This window comes from Triticum urartu, chromosome 2A, assembly GCF_056163025.1.
Source record: "Triticum urartu cultivar PI428250 chromosome 2A, HENAU_Tu73, whole genome shotgun sequence".
NCBI lineage: Eukaryota > Viridiplantae > Streptophyta > Magnoliopsida > Poales > Poaceae > Triticum > Triticum urartu.
In genome coordinates, this window is record NC_141874.1 from 115,307,446 (window position 1) to 115,324,800 (window position 17,355).

General features: G+C 43.0%; 1 protein-coding gene across 1 annotated transcript; it reads left to right on the forward strand.

Moving 5' to 3' along the window:
- The first annotated feature begins 8,946 nt into the window (after nt 1-8,946).
- LOC147984192 (uncharacterized) lies at nt 8,947-11,239 on the forward strand. Its single transcript, XM_087539701.1, has 3 exons — nt 8,947-8,973; nt 9,531-9,911; nt 10,028-11,239. Exons 1-3 carry the CDS (start codon nt 8,947-8,949, stop codon nt 11,237-11,239), a joined length of 1,620 nt encoding a protein of 539 aa, XP_087395827.1.
- The last annotated feature ends 6,116 nt before the right edge of the window (nt 11,240-17,355 follow it).

The following is a 17,355-nucleotide window of genomic DNA, read 5'->3' on the forward strand; positions in this document are numbered from 1 at the left end:
CATGAGGATTTGTAAGCACCACTTGACTTGTTATGGAGTCCTCCTTATCCTTGAGTGACATCTCATGAGCAACAATTCTTCCAATGACTTCCGTTGGCTTGAGATCTTTGTAATTTGGCATCATTTGGATCAATGTGCATACGGTATCATATTTTCCATCCAAGGCTCTTAGGATCTTCTTGATGATGAATTTGTCGGTCATCTCTTCACTTCCTAAGCCGTCAATCTCATTTGTGATAAGAGCAAGCCTAGAGTACATTTCAGCGACACCTTCACCATCCTTCATTTTGAAGTTGTCAAGTTGACTTTGAAGCACATCCAACATGGATTCCTTGATGGTGTCGGTACCTTTGTGCATATCAATCAAAGTATCCCAAATTTCCTTTGCATTCTCAAGACGGCTGATTTTGTTGAATTCTTCGGGGCACAATCCATTGAAGAGGATATCACAAGCTTGAGCATTGTATTGTAGCATCTTCAACTCTTCCACGGTAGCTTCACGGTTCGATTCTCTCCCATCAAAGAATTCACCTTGCAAACCAACACACACAATAGCCCAAACGGCGGGGTTATGTTCAAGAATATGCATCTTCATCTTATGCTTCCAACTAGCAAAATTAGTGCCATCAAAGTAAGGACCTCTACGGTGGTAATTTCCCTCGCTAGACGCCATACTCTCCTAGGTTGTGAAACCAAGGCTATGACTTCCAAAAGCTATGAAAATCAAAGCAAATGGAGACCAAAGCTCTGATACCACTTGTAGGATTGAAAGTATGTCTAGAGGGGGGTGATTAGACTACTTGACCAAATAAAAATCTAGCCTTTTCCCAATTTTAGTTCTTGGCAGATTTTAGCAACTTTGGACAAGTCAAGCAATCTTAACACAATTCAAGCAAGCATGCATAGAGTATATGAGCAGCGAAAAGTAAAGCATGTAACTTGCAAGAATGTAAAGGGAAGGGTTTGGAGGATTCAAACGCAATTGGAGACACGGATGTTTTTGTCGTGGTTCCGATAGGTGGTGCTATCGTACATCCACGTTGATGGAGACTTCAACCCACGAAGGGTAATGGTTGTGCGAGTCCACGGAGGGCTCCACCCACGAAGGGTCCAGGAAGAAGCAACCTTGTCTATCCCACTATGGCCATCGCCCACGAAGGACTTGCCTCACTAGCGGTAGATCTTCACGAAGTAGGCGATCTCCTTGTCCTTACAAACTCCTTGGTTCAACTCCACAATCTTGTCGGAGGCTCCCAAGTGACACCTAGCCAATCTAGGAGACACCACTCTCCAAGAAGTAACAAATAGTATGTTGATGATGAACTCCTTGCTCTTGTGCTTCAAATGATAGTCTCCCCAACACTCAACTCTCTCTCACAGGATATGGATTTGGTGGAAAGAAGATTTGAGTGGAAAGCAACTTGGGGAAGGCTAGAGATCAAGATTCATATGGTAGGAATGGAATATCTTGGTCTCAACACAAGTGTAGGTGGTTCTCTCTCAGAAAATATAGGTTGGAAGTGTAGGTTTGTTCTGATGGCTCTCTCCACGAATGCAGAGGAGGTGGAGGGGTATTTATAGCCTCCACACAAAATCTAACCATTACACATAACTTCCCAAACTCGGTGGGACCGAATGATTAAAATCGGTCTGACCGATTCAGCAAAGCTAGTGACCGTTAGGGTTTTCGGTGGGACCGACATGCAACTCGGTAGGACCGATATGATTAGGGTTAGGGCATAACGTAATCCTGGTGAGAGTGATTACACAAACTCGGTGAGACCGATTTTGGTAATAAGCTAACCGGAGAGTTGGTCAGTTAAACTCGGTGGGACCGATCGTTCATTTCGGTGAGACCGAAACGTTGCGAAGGGAAAACACAGAGTTTACATTGCAGTCTCGGTGGGACCGATCGCTCATCTTGGTGAGACCGAAATGTTATGAAGGGAAACAGAGAGATTACAACACCATTTCGGTGAGACCGAGATCCCTATCGGTGAAACCGATTTGCCTAGGGTTTGTGGCAGTGGCTAAGACATTTGAAACTCGGTGGCACCGGATAGAAAGAATCGGTGGGGCCGAGTTTGACTTTTGGTTTAGGTCATATGTGGATGTGAGAAAGTAGTTGAGGATTTTGGAGCATATCACTAAGCATTTTGAGTAAGAACCTTATTAGGCAACACCTCAACCCTCCTTGGTAGTATTGGCTTTTACTATAGACTCAATGTGATCTTGGATCACTAAAATAGAAAATGTAGAGTCTTGAGCTTTGAGCTTGAGCCAATCCTTTGTCCTTAGAATTTTGACGGGTCCACTTCTCTCATCCATGCCATGCCAATCATTGAGCTTTCCTGAGATATTAATCTTGAAATAGCATTAGCTCAATGAGCTATATGTTGTTAGGAATTACCAAAACCACCTGCGGGTAGTTGCACTTTCAAATACTCAAACCAATAAAAGGAGGAGGTGATCACTAGACCATTTGAAGCACAAAGAAGTTGTGTGCAAGATTGCATACTGGTATTTACAACTGAGCATGCAATAGTGAGAATACTCTAACCGATTAGTCATCTTAGTCTGAGCACAATATCTTTAGGCTTCACGCCCAACAACTCATAAGCCTCTAAGAATATTGTTGGACTTGAGTTTCTACTACAACCTGTTAGTAGAGAAAGCAGAGAACAAATTTTAATGGTGAAGATTAATAGGAAAACTGTAGGTAGAACTTGCATACAAAGTTAACATGCTACATGGTCAAGGTTCAGTCAATAGTCTTAGGTAAGGCGGTTCCTCTGTAAATGGGTACCCACATCAGCAGGTATAGCAACTACATTAAACCAGTGGTCACAATTCAGGGCCTCTAAAATTTTCTGCTACAACTTGTTAGTAAAAAATAATGTGTTCATTAAACATCATTGTCCGTGTAAAAATCAAGGGTGTACTGTCACTGATAGATAGCTAAAATGAACCACAAAAATCAAGGTTGTACTGTTACCAATGGATAGAAAAAATGAACCACAAAAAACTTCAATCTAACCTTGTTCAATCGGGTGTATCTCCTTGAACCCTGAACAGCTCCGCATGAGTACCTCCGCTCCTTCATCTTGAAAGATAAAATGCCAGTAAAACAGGACTGGTATATATTCAGCTGAAAGAAACTAAAACACATTCATAAGCCTACTATATGGAAAAATTCGATTGAACCAAGTTAGGCATAGATGAAATAAATTAGATTGGATCACTAATCGCCCCCCCCCCCCCCCCCCCCCCCCCTACAAAGAGAAGCAACTGATCTACTAATACATGGTAGATCATACAATCTCGCACAAAGTCAACAAAGCACACTCTTTTCTTTCACCAAACGTGAAACATTGAGTGTACCCTGCATATAGAACAAGACCAAGATCAATACATGCCTGTAAAATGGAGACCACCAAATCTAATTCAAACACAAAAGAAAAAAAGAAGAGCTTATGTTATCCGCATCGAGGGAGCCCTTGGCGCGGTCGAGCTCCGCATCCTTCACACGGAGCTCCGCCTCCAGCTTGCGGGTCGTGATCTGGTACATCTTGAGCAGATGCCGCTGCTCCTCGGCATGCGCGGAGAGGGCGGTGTTGCCCGCGTCCGCGGCGTCCCTGGCCGCGCCTGTGGGATCCTTGAAGAACCTCCGCTTGGTGTCGGACAGCCTGGTGACCTCCGTGACCACGGCAACGTCCGCAGACTGAATGGCATCCGCATCATAGGGGAACTGCACGTAGGTCGCCTTGACGGCCGAGACACCCGCGAACAGATTGGCGAGGAGGGAGTTCGCGACGGCAACCGTCACGGCGGCCGGCGGCGAGGGCTCCTGCTACTGCGCCCCGGCGGCCTTCTTCTCCGCGGCATTCCGGAAGAAGGCGTCGAGGGAATACGATGCTAGGGGTGGCGATGGCATCTCCCCCGGGCGGCGACGTCTCCTCTCGGCGGCGGCGACATCTCCCCTCAGACAGCGGCGGTGACAACAAAAGAGCACCTATCCATAGTCTGGAGATCGGGGATGGGATCGAGAGGCTGGTTTTTTGCGGGGTGGGGTGGTGTGGGGGAGGAGACGAAAAAAACCAGTGAAAAAAACGGTTGAAAGTGGTGGGACGAAAATAAATCATGGATACAATTCAACCAACTCAGACATTAGGAGTAGAGATAATAGGTTTTTTTTTGCTTTTTTGGATATATAAGTTTTGGAGCCTTCACTAGTTCTTCCAGTTCTAGTTGGTCCTAGTTGAATAATTAGAGCCAGTCTAATCCTCTTTTCCTCACAATTAGAAGCCCCATGTGGTTCTAATCTTCTCCCTCCAATTCTTCGGCGACGATTAGCTCTGGACGGAGAAGCACTGTCAGATCGTGAAGGTTGCACGCTTGCAACCAAGTAGAGAGGTCGTGCTTTCGGTCTTCAGCTTGAGGGACTATTCATGGGCGGTTCGCGCGATCGTCCATCGACGGTTTGAGGGACTTCAAGTACGATCTACACCAACACGTTCTTTTTTCGCTGCAACTCGGTGAAGGTAACGATCGTGATCCCAACCCGTTATGCATCTTCATATTATCTTGGGTGTGCGTAGGCGCAATTTTTTTGTTTTGTACTATGTTTCCCAATGGGAAGAGCATCTTTTAACTTGATATTTACTGTGACAGATCACCCGAATAATTGACTACTACACAATCAAAGGATGCAAACAACAAAGGGATAAATATCTTAGGCAGTTCATAAAAGCATGATATGGTATAGCCTTGGGCACCGGGAATCTCCGTGATCATCTTCAATCTCCAGTTGAAGCATCATGATGGACATATTTCATTGATGTGGCAACAATTTCAAAAACATTGCCGTGGCGGTAATTTCAGTAACATTGTCGTGGTGACTGTTTCAGAAAACGTTGTCATGGCACCATATTCAGAAATTCTGTCATGGCACGAAATTATAGCTCCTCGTCCCGCGCCAAGTACACCTTCTCCACGTAGGGGTCCTCCGTGTACGATTGCCATCATCACTTATAACTTGTAGGCTATCTCTATGATATTTACATTAACGTGGCAATCTCGTGGCTCCAGCCATCATGTCATGACGCGCATGCCACTTAATTAACACTACAACATATAACCATCTCATACATAAAACTCATTATCATGACAAAGGCTATACCATATCATATGCATACCCAATAAAATGAAGTTAGACATCGTCTAATCAGTTTTATCAAGATTTTAGTTACATGGTTAGCCTGTTTGAACAAGTAATACTAGCTACCTACATCCACAATTTAGGCGATGATTCTTGAAGCTAGATTATGTTTTTGGGTGTGTGAAACAAGTGACTTAAATAAAAATCTCTAGTCCCACACTAAACTTCGTCAAATATGCATGACCCCCTATAAGATCATCCATCTTCGGCACCCTCTTGTGTACGTGACGGTTCATACTCTCAACTATGGTGAAACCCAAGGAACTGTTAGAAGATCGTCGATAAACAGAGCCAATCGATTGTCAGAACCTTGTAAAAAGCGACACCATGCCGTCGATGAATTGAACCAAATCAACACTCGAGGGAAGCATAGCAAGAACATCAACCATCACAATAACATGTGATCTAGATCGCAACCTACACCTCCTCATATAACTGCTCATGATGCCACTATTGGGAAACATAGTAGAAACCAAAAATATTGTGCCTATGATCACCCAAGATTAATATGAAGATGCATAAAGGGTTGGGATCACGATTTTTACCGTCACCGAGTTGCAGCGGAAGAAGAACATGTCAGTGTAGATCATACTTGCATTCCCTCAAACCGTCCGTGAATGATCCCTCATACCGCCCACGAACAGTCCCTCGAACCGAAGACCGAAAGCACGACCTCTCTACTTGCTTGCAAGCGTGCAACCTTCACGATCAGGTAGCGCTTCGCCGTCCAAAGCTAATCGTCACTGGAGAATTACAGGGAGGAGATTAGAACCACACATGGCTTCTAATTGTGAGGGCAAGAGGATTATCCTAGCTCTAATTAGTCAACTAGGACCAACTAGAACTAGAACTAGAAGAACTAGAGGAGGCTCCAAAACTTTTATATCTAATAGAGCAAAAAAACCTAGTATACATAGGTTAGAGGAGGAGAACGCAACCACCAAGGAGGGAGGGGCGTCGGCCCCCTAGTCCAATTCGCCCCCCTACATGGCAAGGGGGGCGCCACTTCCTTATGGGCCCTTGTGGCCCATAATTCCCTCCACGTCTTGGCCTTTTTAGGTCCGTAGATATTCAAATTAAATATAAAATGTTCCAAGTATTTTTTGGACCATTTTATATATTTTTAACATCTCTAGAAACATTTTTCACCTATATATAATATATTGGTAATACCCGGTATTACACGATATTCACCGAAACCCATCCGGTGACCCCGAAACACTTCCTGATTCTCTCAGAACTATTCCGAATATTTATGAAACAAGTCCACAAATATATTCTCATTACTCCCATCCTACTAACAGTTAGCAGATCATGATTTCCTTAAGCTCTTGTGACCCCATAGGTTCGATAACTCATAGACATGAATGAAGCTGTTCGTTCAATGACCGATAGCGGGACCACAGACGTCCATATAAATCCCTATGAGCACACGAATGATATTCAAGTGAACCTTTGGTTATCATGTGATATTCCCTTTGCTTCGCGATACTTCACAAAACCCGGGGTGCATGGGTATCCTCTGAGTCATCACTATGCTCATTATACTAAATCCTCGTTACCGCTTTTGTTCTTCTTTCTCGTTATTCTGTTCCGGCATCCCCATGACGAAGTCACTTGTGTCTGGACAGACTATGATTGATGTCGTCATACCGAGAGGGCGCTAATAATATCTCTCCATTGTTGGAGGAGCAAATCCCACTCTTAAGCTATCCGACGACAACTTGTCAAACTTTCCAATGAACCCGTAAGTTTTCGCTAGGATCACTGTGTTACAGGTGACGTTTGAGCAACCCCAAAGCCCATCGTACAGTAAGAAGTGACCTTGATACTTTCATGGTCTAAGGAGCAAGATCACACGTTAACACTCTGTGTTATTACAATAGAATATATATGATATTAATCCAATTCACACAAATAAGTTTGAGTCGATTCAATATGATCGTTCTTCCAACGTCATAATCTCAATGTTGTTTTAGGATCATCGTTTGCACTTAACGATATCCTAAGATTCAGAAAACGTGATCACCAACAACACTTGAGCTAGTCCTAGAGGCAAGATTTGGAACCTTTAATTTAACCATTTATCATTCCACGTGTGCATATGAGTTTTCCACTAAATCGCATATTGCAGGATAAGAGCAGTTATAGCATAGAATATAAACTCTTTAATTATGAATATGATAATACAAATATTATTGCCTCTAGGGCATATTTTCAACAATTTGAGTATCAACACCCCTACCCCAATGCAGTCAAGCTAAAATTGTATATACCTAAGTAGTTGATCCCCATTACTTCTATTTATCTCAACATGTATGCCACCTCATCGGTTATCTACTTTTTCCACTTCTTTTTAAATTACATACTCCACCCAAACTAGCATCTTTAACGCAAACTTGCCACCTCAACATCCATGGAAAAAAAAGTTCACCTCAATATACAACTATGCATGTGAAAACCATTCTGCTACTTATATTTGGTAAATATTTTACACTATACATCAATTATATTAGCTTGATATTATGAATCCAAATATCTATGCTTCATTCAACCAAATTCATCAGAATATATGGCAACCAATTCTCGTTGTAACACGTAGGGTATCATCTAGTTTACATAATGAACATGTTGTCACTAACCTACTTCTCTCAACATGCAAAAATTCCAACTTCACATGTAATCATGGATGGGAAGAAGGCCTACATAACATGAAACCATGCATAGGAAAATGCCTATCTTAACATGCAACCTTTCTTAGAAAAATACCTATCTCAACATGCAACCATGCATGGAAAATGATTTAACTACTTCCTATTATGCTACTTCAAATATTTTACAAGTCTACAAAAATTAAATACAAAAAATACCATGACCCTAAATATTCATGTTCCATATAAAATAATCTCATTAAAACATATTGCAGTACATACTTTTAGCAACATGCGGGGTATCCTTTCTAGTTCACTATAAATAATAGACTATTTTATAGTGAATAGTGCATGTGCTAGACATACAAGATTGTTTTTGTGTCGCTCACGCAAAAACATCTTTCATTATGAGAATTTGCTAAAATTTAGTATGCATCCTGCATACATGTGTACTTTTTCCAAAATTTTGGAACTTCAAAATCTGAATTTTTCTTTTCGATGTTTTCAAAGACCAGGCTCCAATGGAGCAGGAAATTCACAGTTTTCTTCTACTTCTCGTCAACAAGTAATAAATGTAAAAGAGGTGACATTACTCACATTATGCCCCCTATCAAATATAACATAAGTACACCGAACGCAAAGAATGTTTATTGTGTGCATTTAACTTGACATCGTTTTTATGCATATAGTATAAATTATGCATTTTTTAGGTAGTAGTATAAATTATGCATATATAGTATAAACAAAAAAATTCCCAAAAAAGGGAATGTTTTTTCTTTTCGTTCGGGCCTTACTTGAGGCTTCAAACCTCAACAAATAAAGAAAAAAACCTCACCTCGAAGGGCTGGATGGGCTTGACGGAGCGTCCTGGGCTTCCTGGCAAGTATGTTCGGGCCTTACTTAGGGCCCTTATATATATCCACCTCCTTAGGGCTTTCGTTCTTGAACCAACCAGAAAAACGGTCTTCTTCTCCAATTCGCCCCTTTCCCTGCTTCGCCGTGCGCGTTGTCTTCTCCGGGCAAGCTCGCCGGTGTGCCTTCTCCAACTAAGCTGCACCCCCTTGCAGCGGGAGAAAAATGGATCCTCCGCATCCCCGATTTAAGGTTCCTGCTCCCTTTCTCCTCAACTGACTAAACACTTCTCGAAGACGGCTTTCTTGAAAATCTTGATGGTTCTTGATCTTGAATCCTCGCCGGCGACGATGGCCGGTGGTGCTTCTCTTTTTGTTTCCCTCTCTTATCTGGACTTCGAATTGACCACGTTAGCTCGCCACTCTTTCTTGCTCCTAAACTAACTAAACACGTTTCGAAGATGACGCTTTCTTGAAAATCTGGACCATTCTTGATCTTGAATTCTCGCCGGCGACGATGGCCGGTGAAGTTTGCTGCTTCTCTTTTGGTTTCGCTCTCTCATCTGGACTTCTAATTGACGAGGATCCCCGTTAGCTCGCCACTGTTTCTTGATCCTAAACTAATCAAACACGTTTCGAAGATGACGCTTTGTTGAAAATTTCGATGGTTCTTGATCTTGAATTCTCACCGGCGACGATGTCCGGCGAAGTTTGCTGCTTATATTTCGGTTTCGCTCTCTTATATGAACTTCTAATTGACGAGGATCCTAGTTAGTTCGCCATCGTTTCTAACTTGGTTCAATTCTTCAGGTTCGGCTCGTGAGGAATCTCGTCAGTCTCGCATTGGACGTATCTCCAGAGCTCGCGGACGATCCCGACCTGCTTGAGCGGGCGGTGCTTCTGAAGGGCGTGACGAGGCACACGAGCCCGAACGATCTCGCCAGCTTTTTCATCCCACTCGAGACGGACGCGGCAGTTGTCCTCCGTGATTGCGAGACCGGCGAATGCGCTGGCCTGGTGGTGCTCGCCAACCCCGGCGACTGCGAAAAGGCCATCAATATGCAGGTGGCGCGCACGAAGATCGTGAAGCTGCCGGGCGGAGGAACTGATTATGATCCGGCCTCCGACGTGCTCTACTACAGGGAGTGCCTAAGCGTCAGCTTTCGACAAGGAGAGGTCGACAACCTCGAGGTGAGTTGCGCTCTTCGATTCCCGACCGATGTGATGCCAACTCCGGCAGTCTTCTCTCTGCTCTGCTGCTGGTTTCAACTTTGACCAACCAATCAGTTGTGGCACTTGCATTGCAGGGGAGAGCATTAGCCGGGCAGCATGAGCTCGTTGGTGCCATCGACGATCACATCAGGAGGAGAGCGACAAACAGGGGTCTCCTTCGTCCTCTGCTTCCACTCGTCTACATTGAGGAGGATCCTTTGGTCCACCTGCGCTGCCTCTTCATCAGAGCGCCGAGAATCTCGGGAGGTGCCCGCGGGGTGAGCAGACTGGATGCGAAGCTGGGGGCCAGAGGAGGAGTCTGCGCCACTGTCACCTGCGAGGCGAGGTCGATCGCCCTCTTGGTGTACGACCACACTGACACTGCCGAAGCTGTGGCCAGGAGCTTGGTCCCGAGCAGTGTGCAGCTGTATGACTCGTCCATGTTCCCATTCGCCGTTGTCACTGCTGGAGCAGCTGCAGCTGCCGGAGAGGAGCTGGGAGTAGGAGGTATGATCCCCCCCTTCTTTACTCGGCCAGAGTACATGGGGCGCATTGTTCAGATGCGAGGACTCGACACGCAGCACTGCGACGCTCTCGAGGTGGCCAGCTCCATCCACGGCCAGAACGACGGCGACTTGGAGGCTTTGATCATCTACAGGCAACAGGGGATAGTGATCGCTGTGTTCGGCACCACGCAAGGTGCTCGTCTGCAGACCCTCGAGTCAGCCGATTACTGGATCAGTACATTCGGCCGGAAGGTGACCTGCGAGCTCGTCTGCGACCCCGCGCTATTCACCGGCCCTCCAGCTCCGGCGCCACCTGACGAGCTGCTCCCAGTCCGAGCTGCCCCTTACCCAGGCATGCATCCGATGGCCATTCAGGCAGTACACGACCTATACGAGGAGGAGAGGAAGGTCTGTGCTCCTGATGATGTCCACGCCATTGCCGGCGTGCTTCTCAAGTTTGCTGCTCTTTCCCAGCCTGACCTTCTCCGGCTCAGCAGTTTTCCGGACAGGGCCGTGCTTCTACTGGGGATTCATCCGGCCAGAAACTGGGATTACCTTGTGCCGGCTATGAGCACGTATGGTGGCCTTGAGGAGCTGGTCCTCTGTCCGCCCAGCAGCGCAGCTCTGGTTATTTTCAAGTCCTGGAGCTCGGCGTCCAAGGTTTGTTGGGAGACTACAGCCAGGTGCTTGAGCTTGGGCTTCATCGAGGGTCGGCCCGTGCCGGGATGGGAGCGTGCTGCTCAGATCGCCGACGAGGTACACGCACTGCTACTCGACGCCGACGCGGCCATCAGGAGGTGATCACGGCAGGTCCTTTACCATGTCTGAGACAGAGTATCGATCGACTAGGTAGCAGCTATTCAGTGATTCTTCTTGTCTCATGGTGATGCGAATTTGCGCGTCCTTCAGTGGAAGTATAAACTGCATAATTCTTCACCATGCGAGTTTGCTCCTACGGTGTAAATTGAATCTTCATTTGTACGTATATCTTTTCATACTACTAATAATAGGCTTGATCAAGGTGCCTGTTGTGCATATCTTTTCATCATATACTAGTAATAGGCTTGATCAAGGTGGCTGTTTGCCTCACGGCAGTGCCATTTTGCAAAACTTGTGCACCTGTCTCGGCTTCTGGCTGGGAACCATAAGCCGCACCCAACAATTTTTAGAGGAAGAATGCTGTATTTGTTGCCAAAATTAGTTGGCACAAGACAGTAGAGCAGAGCTGCCACTCCAATCGCAATCTGAGAGCTAAACATTGCGTCTCTCTCTTCATTGTTACTGTACCAAAGAACAGCGCAAGGATGCACGTTGCTTCCGTCTCTTCATTGATACTCTCTCTCTCTGTTCATCAATATAGGAGGTTTTAGACTGACCATACAAGTCTCTAAAACATCTTCTTATGATAATGAACAGAGCGAGTAATAGAAAGGACCAAACAGATTATGATGTATACCACAAACACTAAATAAACTAGCTAACTAGCTTTATTAATTGAAATATTAAAAGACAAAAATGATGCTCACAAAAGTTTCAAAATGACTTTCATATATTTTTCATTTTTTGGTACAACATTTTCCAATAGTTTCACTCTATCTGCAATATACAAAAATAGCAATATTTTACTAAATTTCAGAAACGGGGATTTCAATAATTTCATAAACATGAAATCTTATCTCACAAATATCAAAGCATATTTTAGAAAATATTTTGACGAATTTGGAGAGCACAAATTTGAATAATTTCATAAACACAAATACATACTTAACTAATTTACAGTCATGAATTTCAATAAATTTCACTAATTCAGTAGTCCCATTCCAGTTAGAGTGTGGTACTATTCACAGATTTCACAATTTCCACAAATCATGTCACCATTTCAGTGATATATGTCACAAGTATCATTTCGAAAACCTCATCACCATTTCAGTGATATATCATAAGTTTCATTTTTTTTCTAATACTAGCACATATGCCCGTGACTTGCAACAGGAGAGATATTTTTTTACGAGAAGCATCGGGAGAGATAATTGATGTGTTCATCAAAACGGTCTCCGTGATGGTAGGGCGACAGAGCGAGGAGCTAGGTGTTCTCGCGGGTCATGTTTGGCCGGCGAGATCTGGATAGTGGTGGGGTTGGTCGGAGTCGTGGCCACCACCCAACTCGTGCCTTTTTTTTTCTCCAGGTCCGCCTCCGTGTTGATGTTGTGGTTGCCTCCTCGCTTTGTGGCTGCACAACAACCTTTAGGGCATAGTTGTTTCGACCACTCTCTCCCATAATGGCGTAACGGATTGATTACTAATTGCACCGAATCCTGGCACAATCAGGTAGTCCTCGCTTTACCAGGGTGTATCCTATTTAATTATTTTAGCGCTCACTTGCCCGCATTTTTTTCATCAAAGCCAAACTAGCATATTCTTTTTTATTGGCATGTGCCAGATTTTTTTAATTATAGCCAACCAACATATTCACTTTTATTGTCAAATAGCACGTGGGACGCACAACAGTTCGCGTCTCGGTCAGGCCACTGGCATGCACCAAAACGACTAGTGTTTGTAAGGCGCAAAGAAAAATCCAAAAAAACTGATGAGTTGAAGGATCAAACTCATGGCCTCAAAAACTTGACCACGTGCTACTAGCCACTCAAATAAACAGCTCCCGCTAATCAGTGGCTAGCGCGAATGTTTAAGAACATACTGCAACATCACATTCAAAACATTTTTTGATTTTTCTGATCTTTTTTGCAGTTTCAAAATATAAATTAATAATTATTAACTGTTGAACATTCTTTGAAACATGAACAATTTTTGAATCCTGATTTTTTAAACACAAGCATTTTTTTGAAAATTTTGTTAATTTTTGAAAGAAGACAAACAAAACTTGAAACAATGAGAGTTTTGGAAATACAATAACATTTTTTTGGAAACATGAACCTTTTATAAGAAAATAACATTTTTTGAATTTGTGAGCAATTTTTGAAAATGGAAACATGTTTTGAACATTCAAAATAATTTTCGTATTTTTTAACATGAAAACTATTTTGAATTTGTGAATACTTCAATAAAATAGGAACATTTTTTGAATTTGCATCGTTTTTTAAAATGTAATTTAGTTTGGAAATCTCAAACAATTTTGGGAAACTTGAACATTTTTGAAATTTTAAAACGAGAAAAAAATTGAATTCCACAAAGTTTTTGAAATGGGAACAAAAAATTTCATGAAAATTTGAATAAAAATTGAAATTCTGATCAAATTGAAAATTTGATTTTATGAGAAAAAAATAAAAATAAACTTGGAACGGTAAAAATAAAAAGGAAGGGAACAGAAAAAGAACGAGAAAAATAGAAACAGAACATAGAGAAAAACAAAAACGGGCCGGCCCAATCTTTGGCGCCCTATACCAAGCTCCGACTATTTGCCGCATTGTGCGGCAAATAAGGTTCCCAGCTGCGTGGGCAAGAAATAAATGGGCTGGCTTCGCTGGGCGTAGCATGCGCTGCTCATGTACGAAATTCTGGGTAAAACTGTTTTTGCTTGTCGTTTCTAAAAAATAGTGTTTTTCTTCTCTAGGAGATGGACACACAAAAAATTAGTACCACCGTAAATAGAACAAAAAAAATCTTTTCAGTGTTGAACGGATTAAAAAGTCAGAGAAACGCATCTTTATTTATTAATAGGTATAGATTTCACTAACGACACAAATTCCAAATCCATTAAAAATATGTAACATCGTATGTTATGACATTTCACAAGCATTCCCTGCGTAGGTTCTCGACACTCAAGCTACCCGCGTCACCTCATGCGTCCGATTGCATCGTTACATCCATGAATGGATGGCGGATTATCGCTCCCATGACAACCCGCAAAAGCATCATGAAGACCTTGGAAATCTCAGTTGTGGCCCTGTCGAGCCCCTTTCAGGCCCATATGTTGGAATATACCCTAGAGACAATAATAAAATGGTTATTATCATATTTCCCGTTCGTGATAAATGTTTATTATTCATGCTAGAATTATATTGACCGGAAACTTAAATGCATGTGCAAATACATAAACTACGCCATGTCCCTAATAAGCCTCTACTAGACTAGCTCATTGATCAAAGATGGTTATGATTTTCTAATCATAGACATGAGTTGTCATTTGATAATGGGATCACATCATTAGTAGAATGATGTGATGGACAAGACTCAATCGTAAGCTTAGCAATAGATTGTATCGCTTAGTTTTTTGCTATGGCTTTTTTCATGCCAAGTATCCATTCCTTTGACCATGAAATCATAAAGGTGCTATCAAACGTCAGTTCATAACTGGGTGATCATAAAGGTGCTTTACAGGTATCCCTGAAGGTGTCTGTTGGATTGCATGAATCAAGACTGGGATTTGTCACTCTGTGTGACGGAGAGATATCTCTGGGCCTTCTCGGTAATGCAACATCAGAAGCTTCATGTGACTAATGAGTTTATTCACGGGATCTTGTATTACGGAACAAGTAAAGAGACTTGCCGGTAACGGAATTGAACTAGGTACGGAGATACCGACGATCGAATCTCGGGCAAGTAACATATCTCCGGACAAAGGAAATTGCATACGGGATTGACTGAATCCTTGACATCGTGGTTCAACTGATAAAGATTTTCGTTGAATATGTAGGAATCAATATGGGCATCCAGATCCCGCTATTGGTTATAGATCGGAGAGGAGTCTCGGTCATGTCTGCATGTTCCGAACCCATAGGGTCGCACACTTAACGTTCGATAGCACTAGGGTAGTATTGAGATATTAATAGCGGAAAGTGCGAAAGATGGTCGGCGTCCCGGATGGGATCTGAGATATCACGAGGAGCTCTAGAATGGTCCGGAGGTAAAGATTTATATATGGGAAGTTATATTTTGGGTTCCGAAAAAAGTTCAGTTTTTTAGTATTATACCGAGAAGGTTCTAGAAGGTTCTGGGAGTTCCACTGTGGGGCCCAACATGGACCGAGGGCTGGGGCTAAAGCCCACATAGGTTGTCCGCCCCATTCCCCAAGGCACATGTTGTTTAAATCTATGGATAAGGTCTTATCTCTAAATTTAAATGATTGAATCTAGAGATAAGATGTTATCTTCAAGTTTAAAGGGATTTCAACCTTGTGGCCGACCCTAAATGGGTTTTGGATGCCCTCCCTTGTCCCTAGCCTATATATATATGGGGGAGGCACATGGCGGCGGCCACCCCTTCATCCTGGCCCGTTCTTGCTCCCAATTCCTCCCACATCCCTCTAGAACGCGCTTGGCGAAGCCCTGCCATAACTCCGCTGCTGCCACCACCATACCATTGTACTGGTTCTGATCTCATCTTACCTCCTCTCCCTCGCTTGCTGGATTAAAAAGGAGAGGATGCCATCGATGTGCATAATTTAAAAAAGCAGGGGATGAAAACACACACCCCACTGCCACATAAGCAAGGGATGTAATCCATCTTGCAAAGTCGATTGCAACACGTCCAATGTTGCGATTGCAGTGGTTGTCACCGCTCTTTTGGAGGAGCCGCAGCGGTATGTATCTATCAAGGCGTAGAAGCTAAAGAGGATTGCAACAAAACAAGACGGTTGTTGTGGCAGGATGCAGTAGGCAGTGGTGGGCGTTGGCCCTCCCAATTTGCATTTTCAGGGACTATGGGGCGCCATGGGAGCCCTCCCTTCAGTATCATGAGCCAGACAGATGGAAAAGGGGAGATGATGTGCGGAGGAGGCGGCCAACACAACAAAAACATCTCTTTTCAACTCGTTGAATCAGAGCAATTCCCAAGCGGTTTTCAGTATTTGTATACCATGAACACTAAATAAATTAGCTTTATTAATTGAAATATTAAAAACAAAAATAATGCTCACAAAAGTTTCAAAATGATTTTCATATATTTTTTCATTTTTGGGTACAACATTTTTCAGTAGTTTCACTCTATCTGCAATTCACAAAAAATAGCAATATTTCACTAAAATTTTAGAAACGGGGATTTCAACAATTTCATAAACACTAAACTTTATCTCACAAATATCAAAACACGTTTTTTAAAATATTTTCATGAATTCGAAGAGCACAAATTTCAATAATTTCGTAAACACAAATCCATGCTTAACTAATTTACAATCATGAATTTCAATAATTTCACTATTTCAGTTGTCCCATTCCATTTACATTGTGGTTCCATTCACAGATTTCACAAATCATGTCACCATTCCAATGATATATGTCACAAGTATCACTTCAAAAATCTCATCACCATTTCAGTGATATATCATAAGTTTCATTTTTCTATTACTAGCATATATGCCCATGCGTGCAATGTGAGAGCTATTTTTTGTGAGAAGCATCAGAAGAGATAATTGATGTGTCTAAAATGGTCTATGCAGTGGTGAGGCAACAGAGCGAGGAGCTACGATTTTCTCGTGGGTCATATTTGGCCGATGAGATCTAGATAGTGGTGGGGTTGGCTGGAATGGCGGCCACCACCCAACTCATGCTTTTTTTTCTCTGGGTCCGCCTCTAAGGCTGTGCTTGCCTCCTCACTTTGTGGCTGCACAGCGACCTTCGGGGCATAGATGCTTCGACCACTATCTCCTATGATGGCGTAACTGGATGGATTACTAATATAAGTGAATCATGTTTCATTAGCATAATCAGCGCATAACCAGGTAGTCCTTGCTTTACCAGGGGGTATTCTCTTCAATATTTTAGCGCTCACTTGCCAACTTTTTTTAATCAGAGCTAAACCAATATATTCTTTTTTATTGGCATGTGCCCATAATTTCTTTTAATTGTAGCCAACCAACATATTCTCTTTTATCATCAAATAGCACATGAGACGCACAACAGTTTATGTCTGGGCCAGGCCACTGGCAGGCACCAAAAAGACATGTGTTTGTAAGGTGCGAA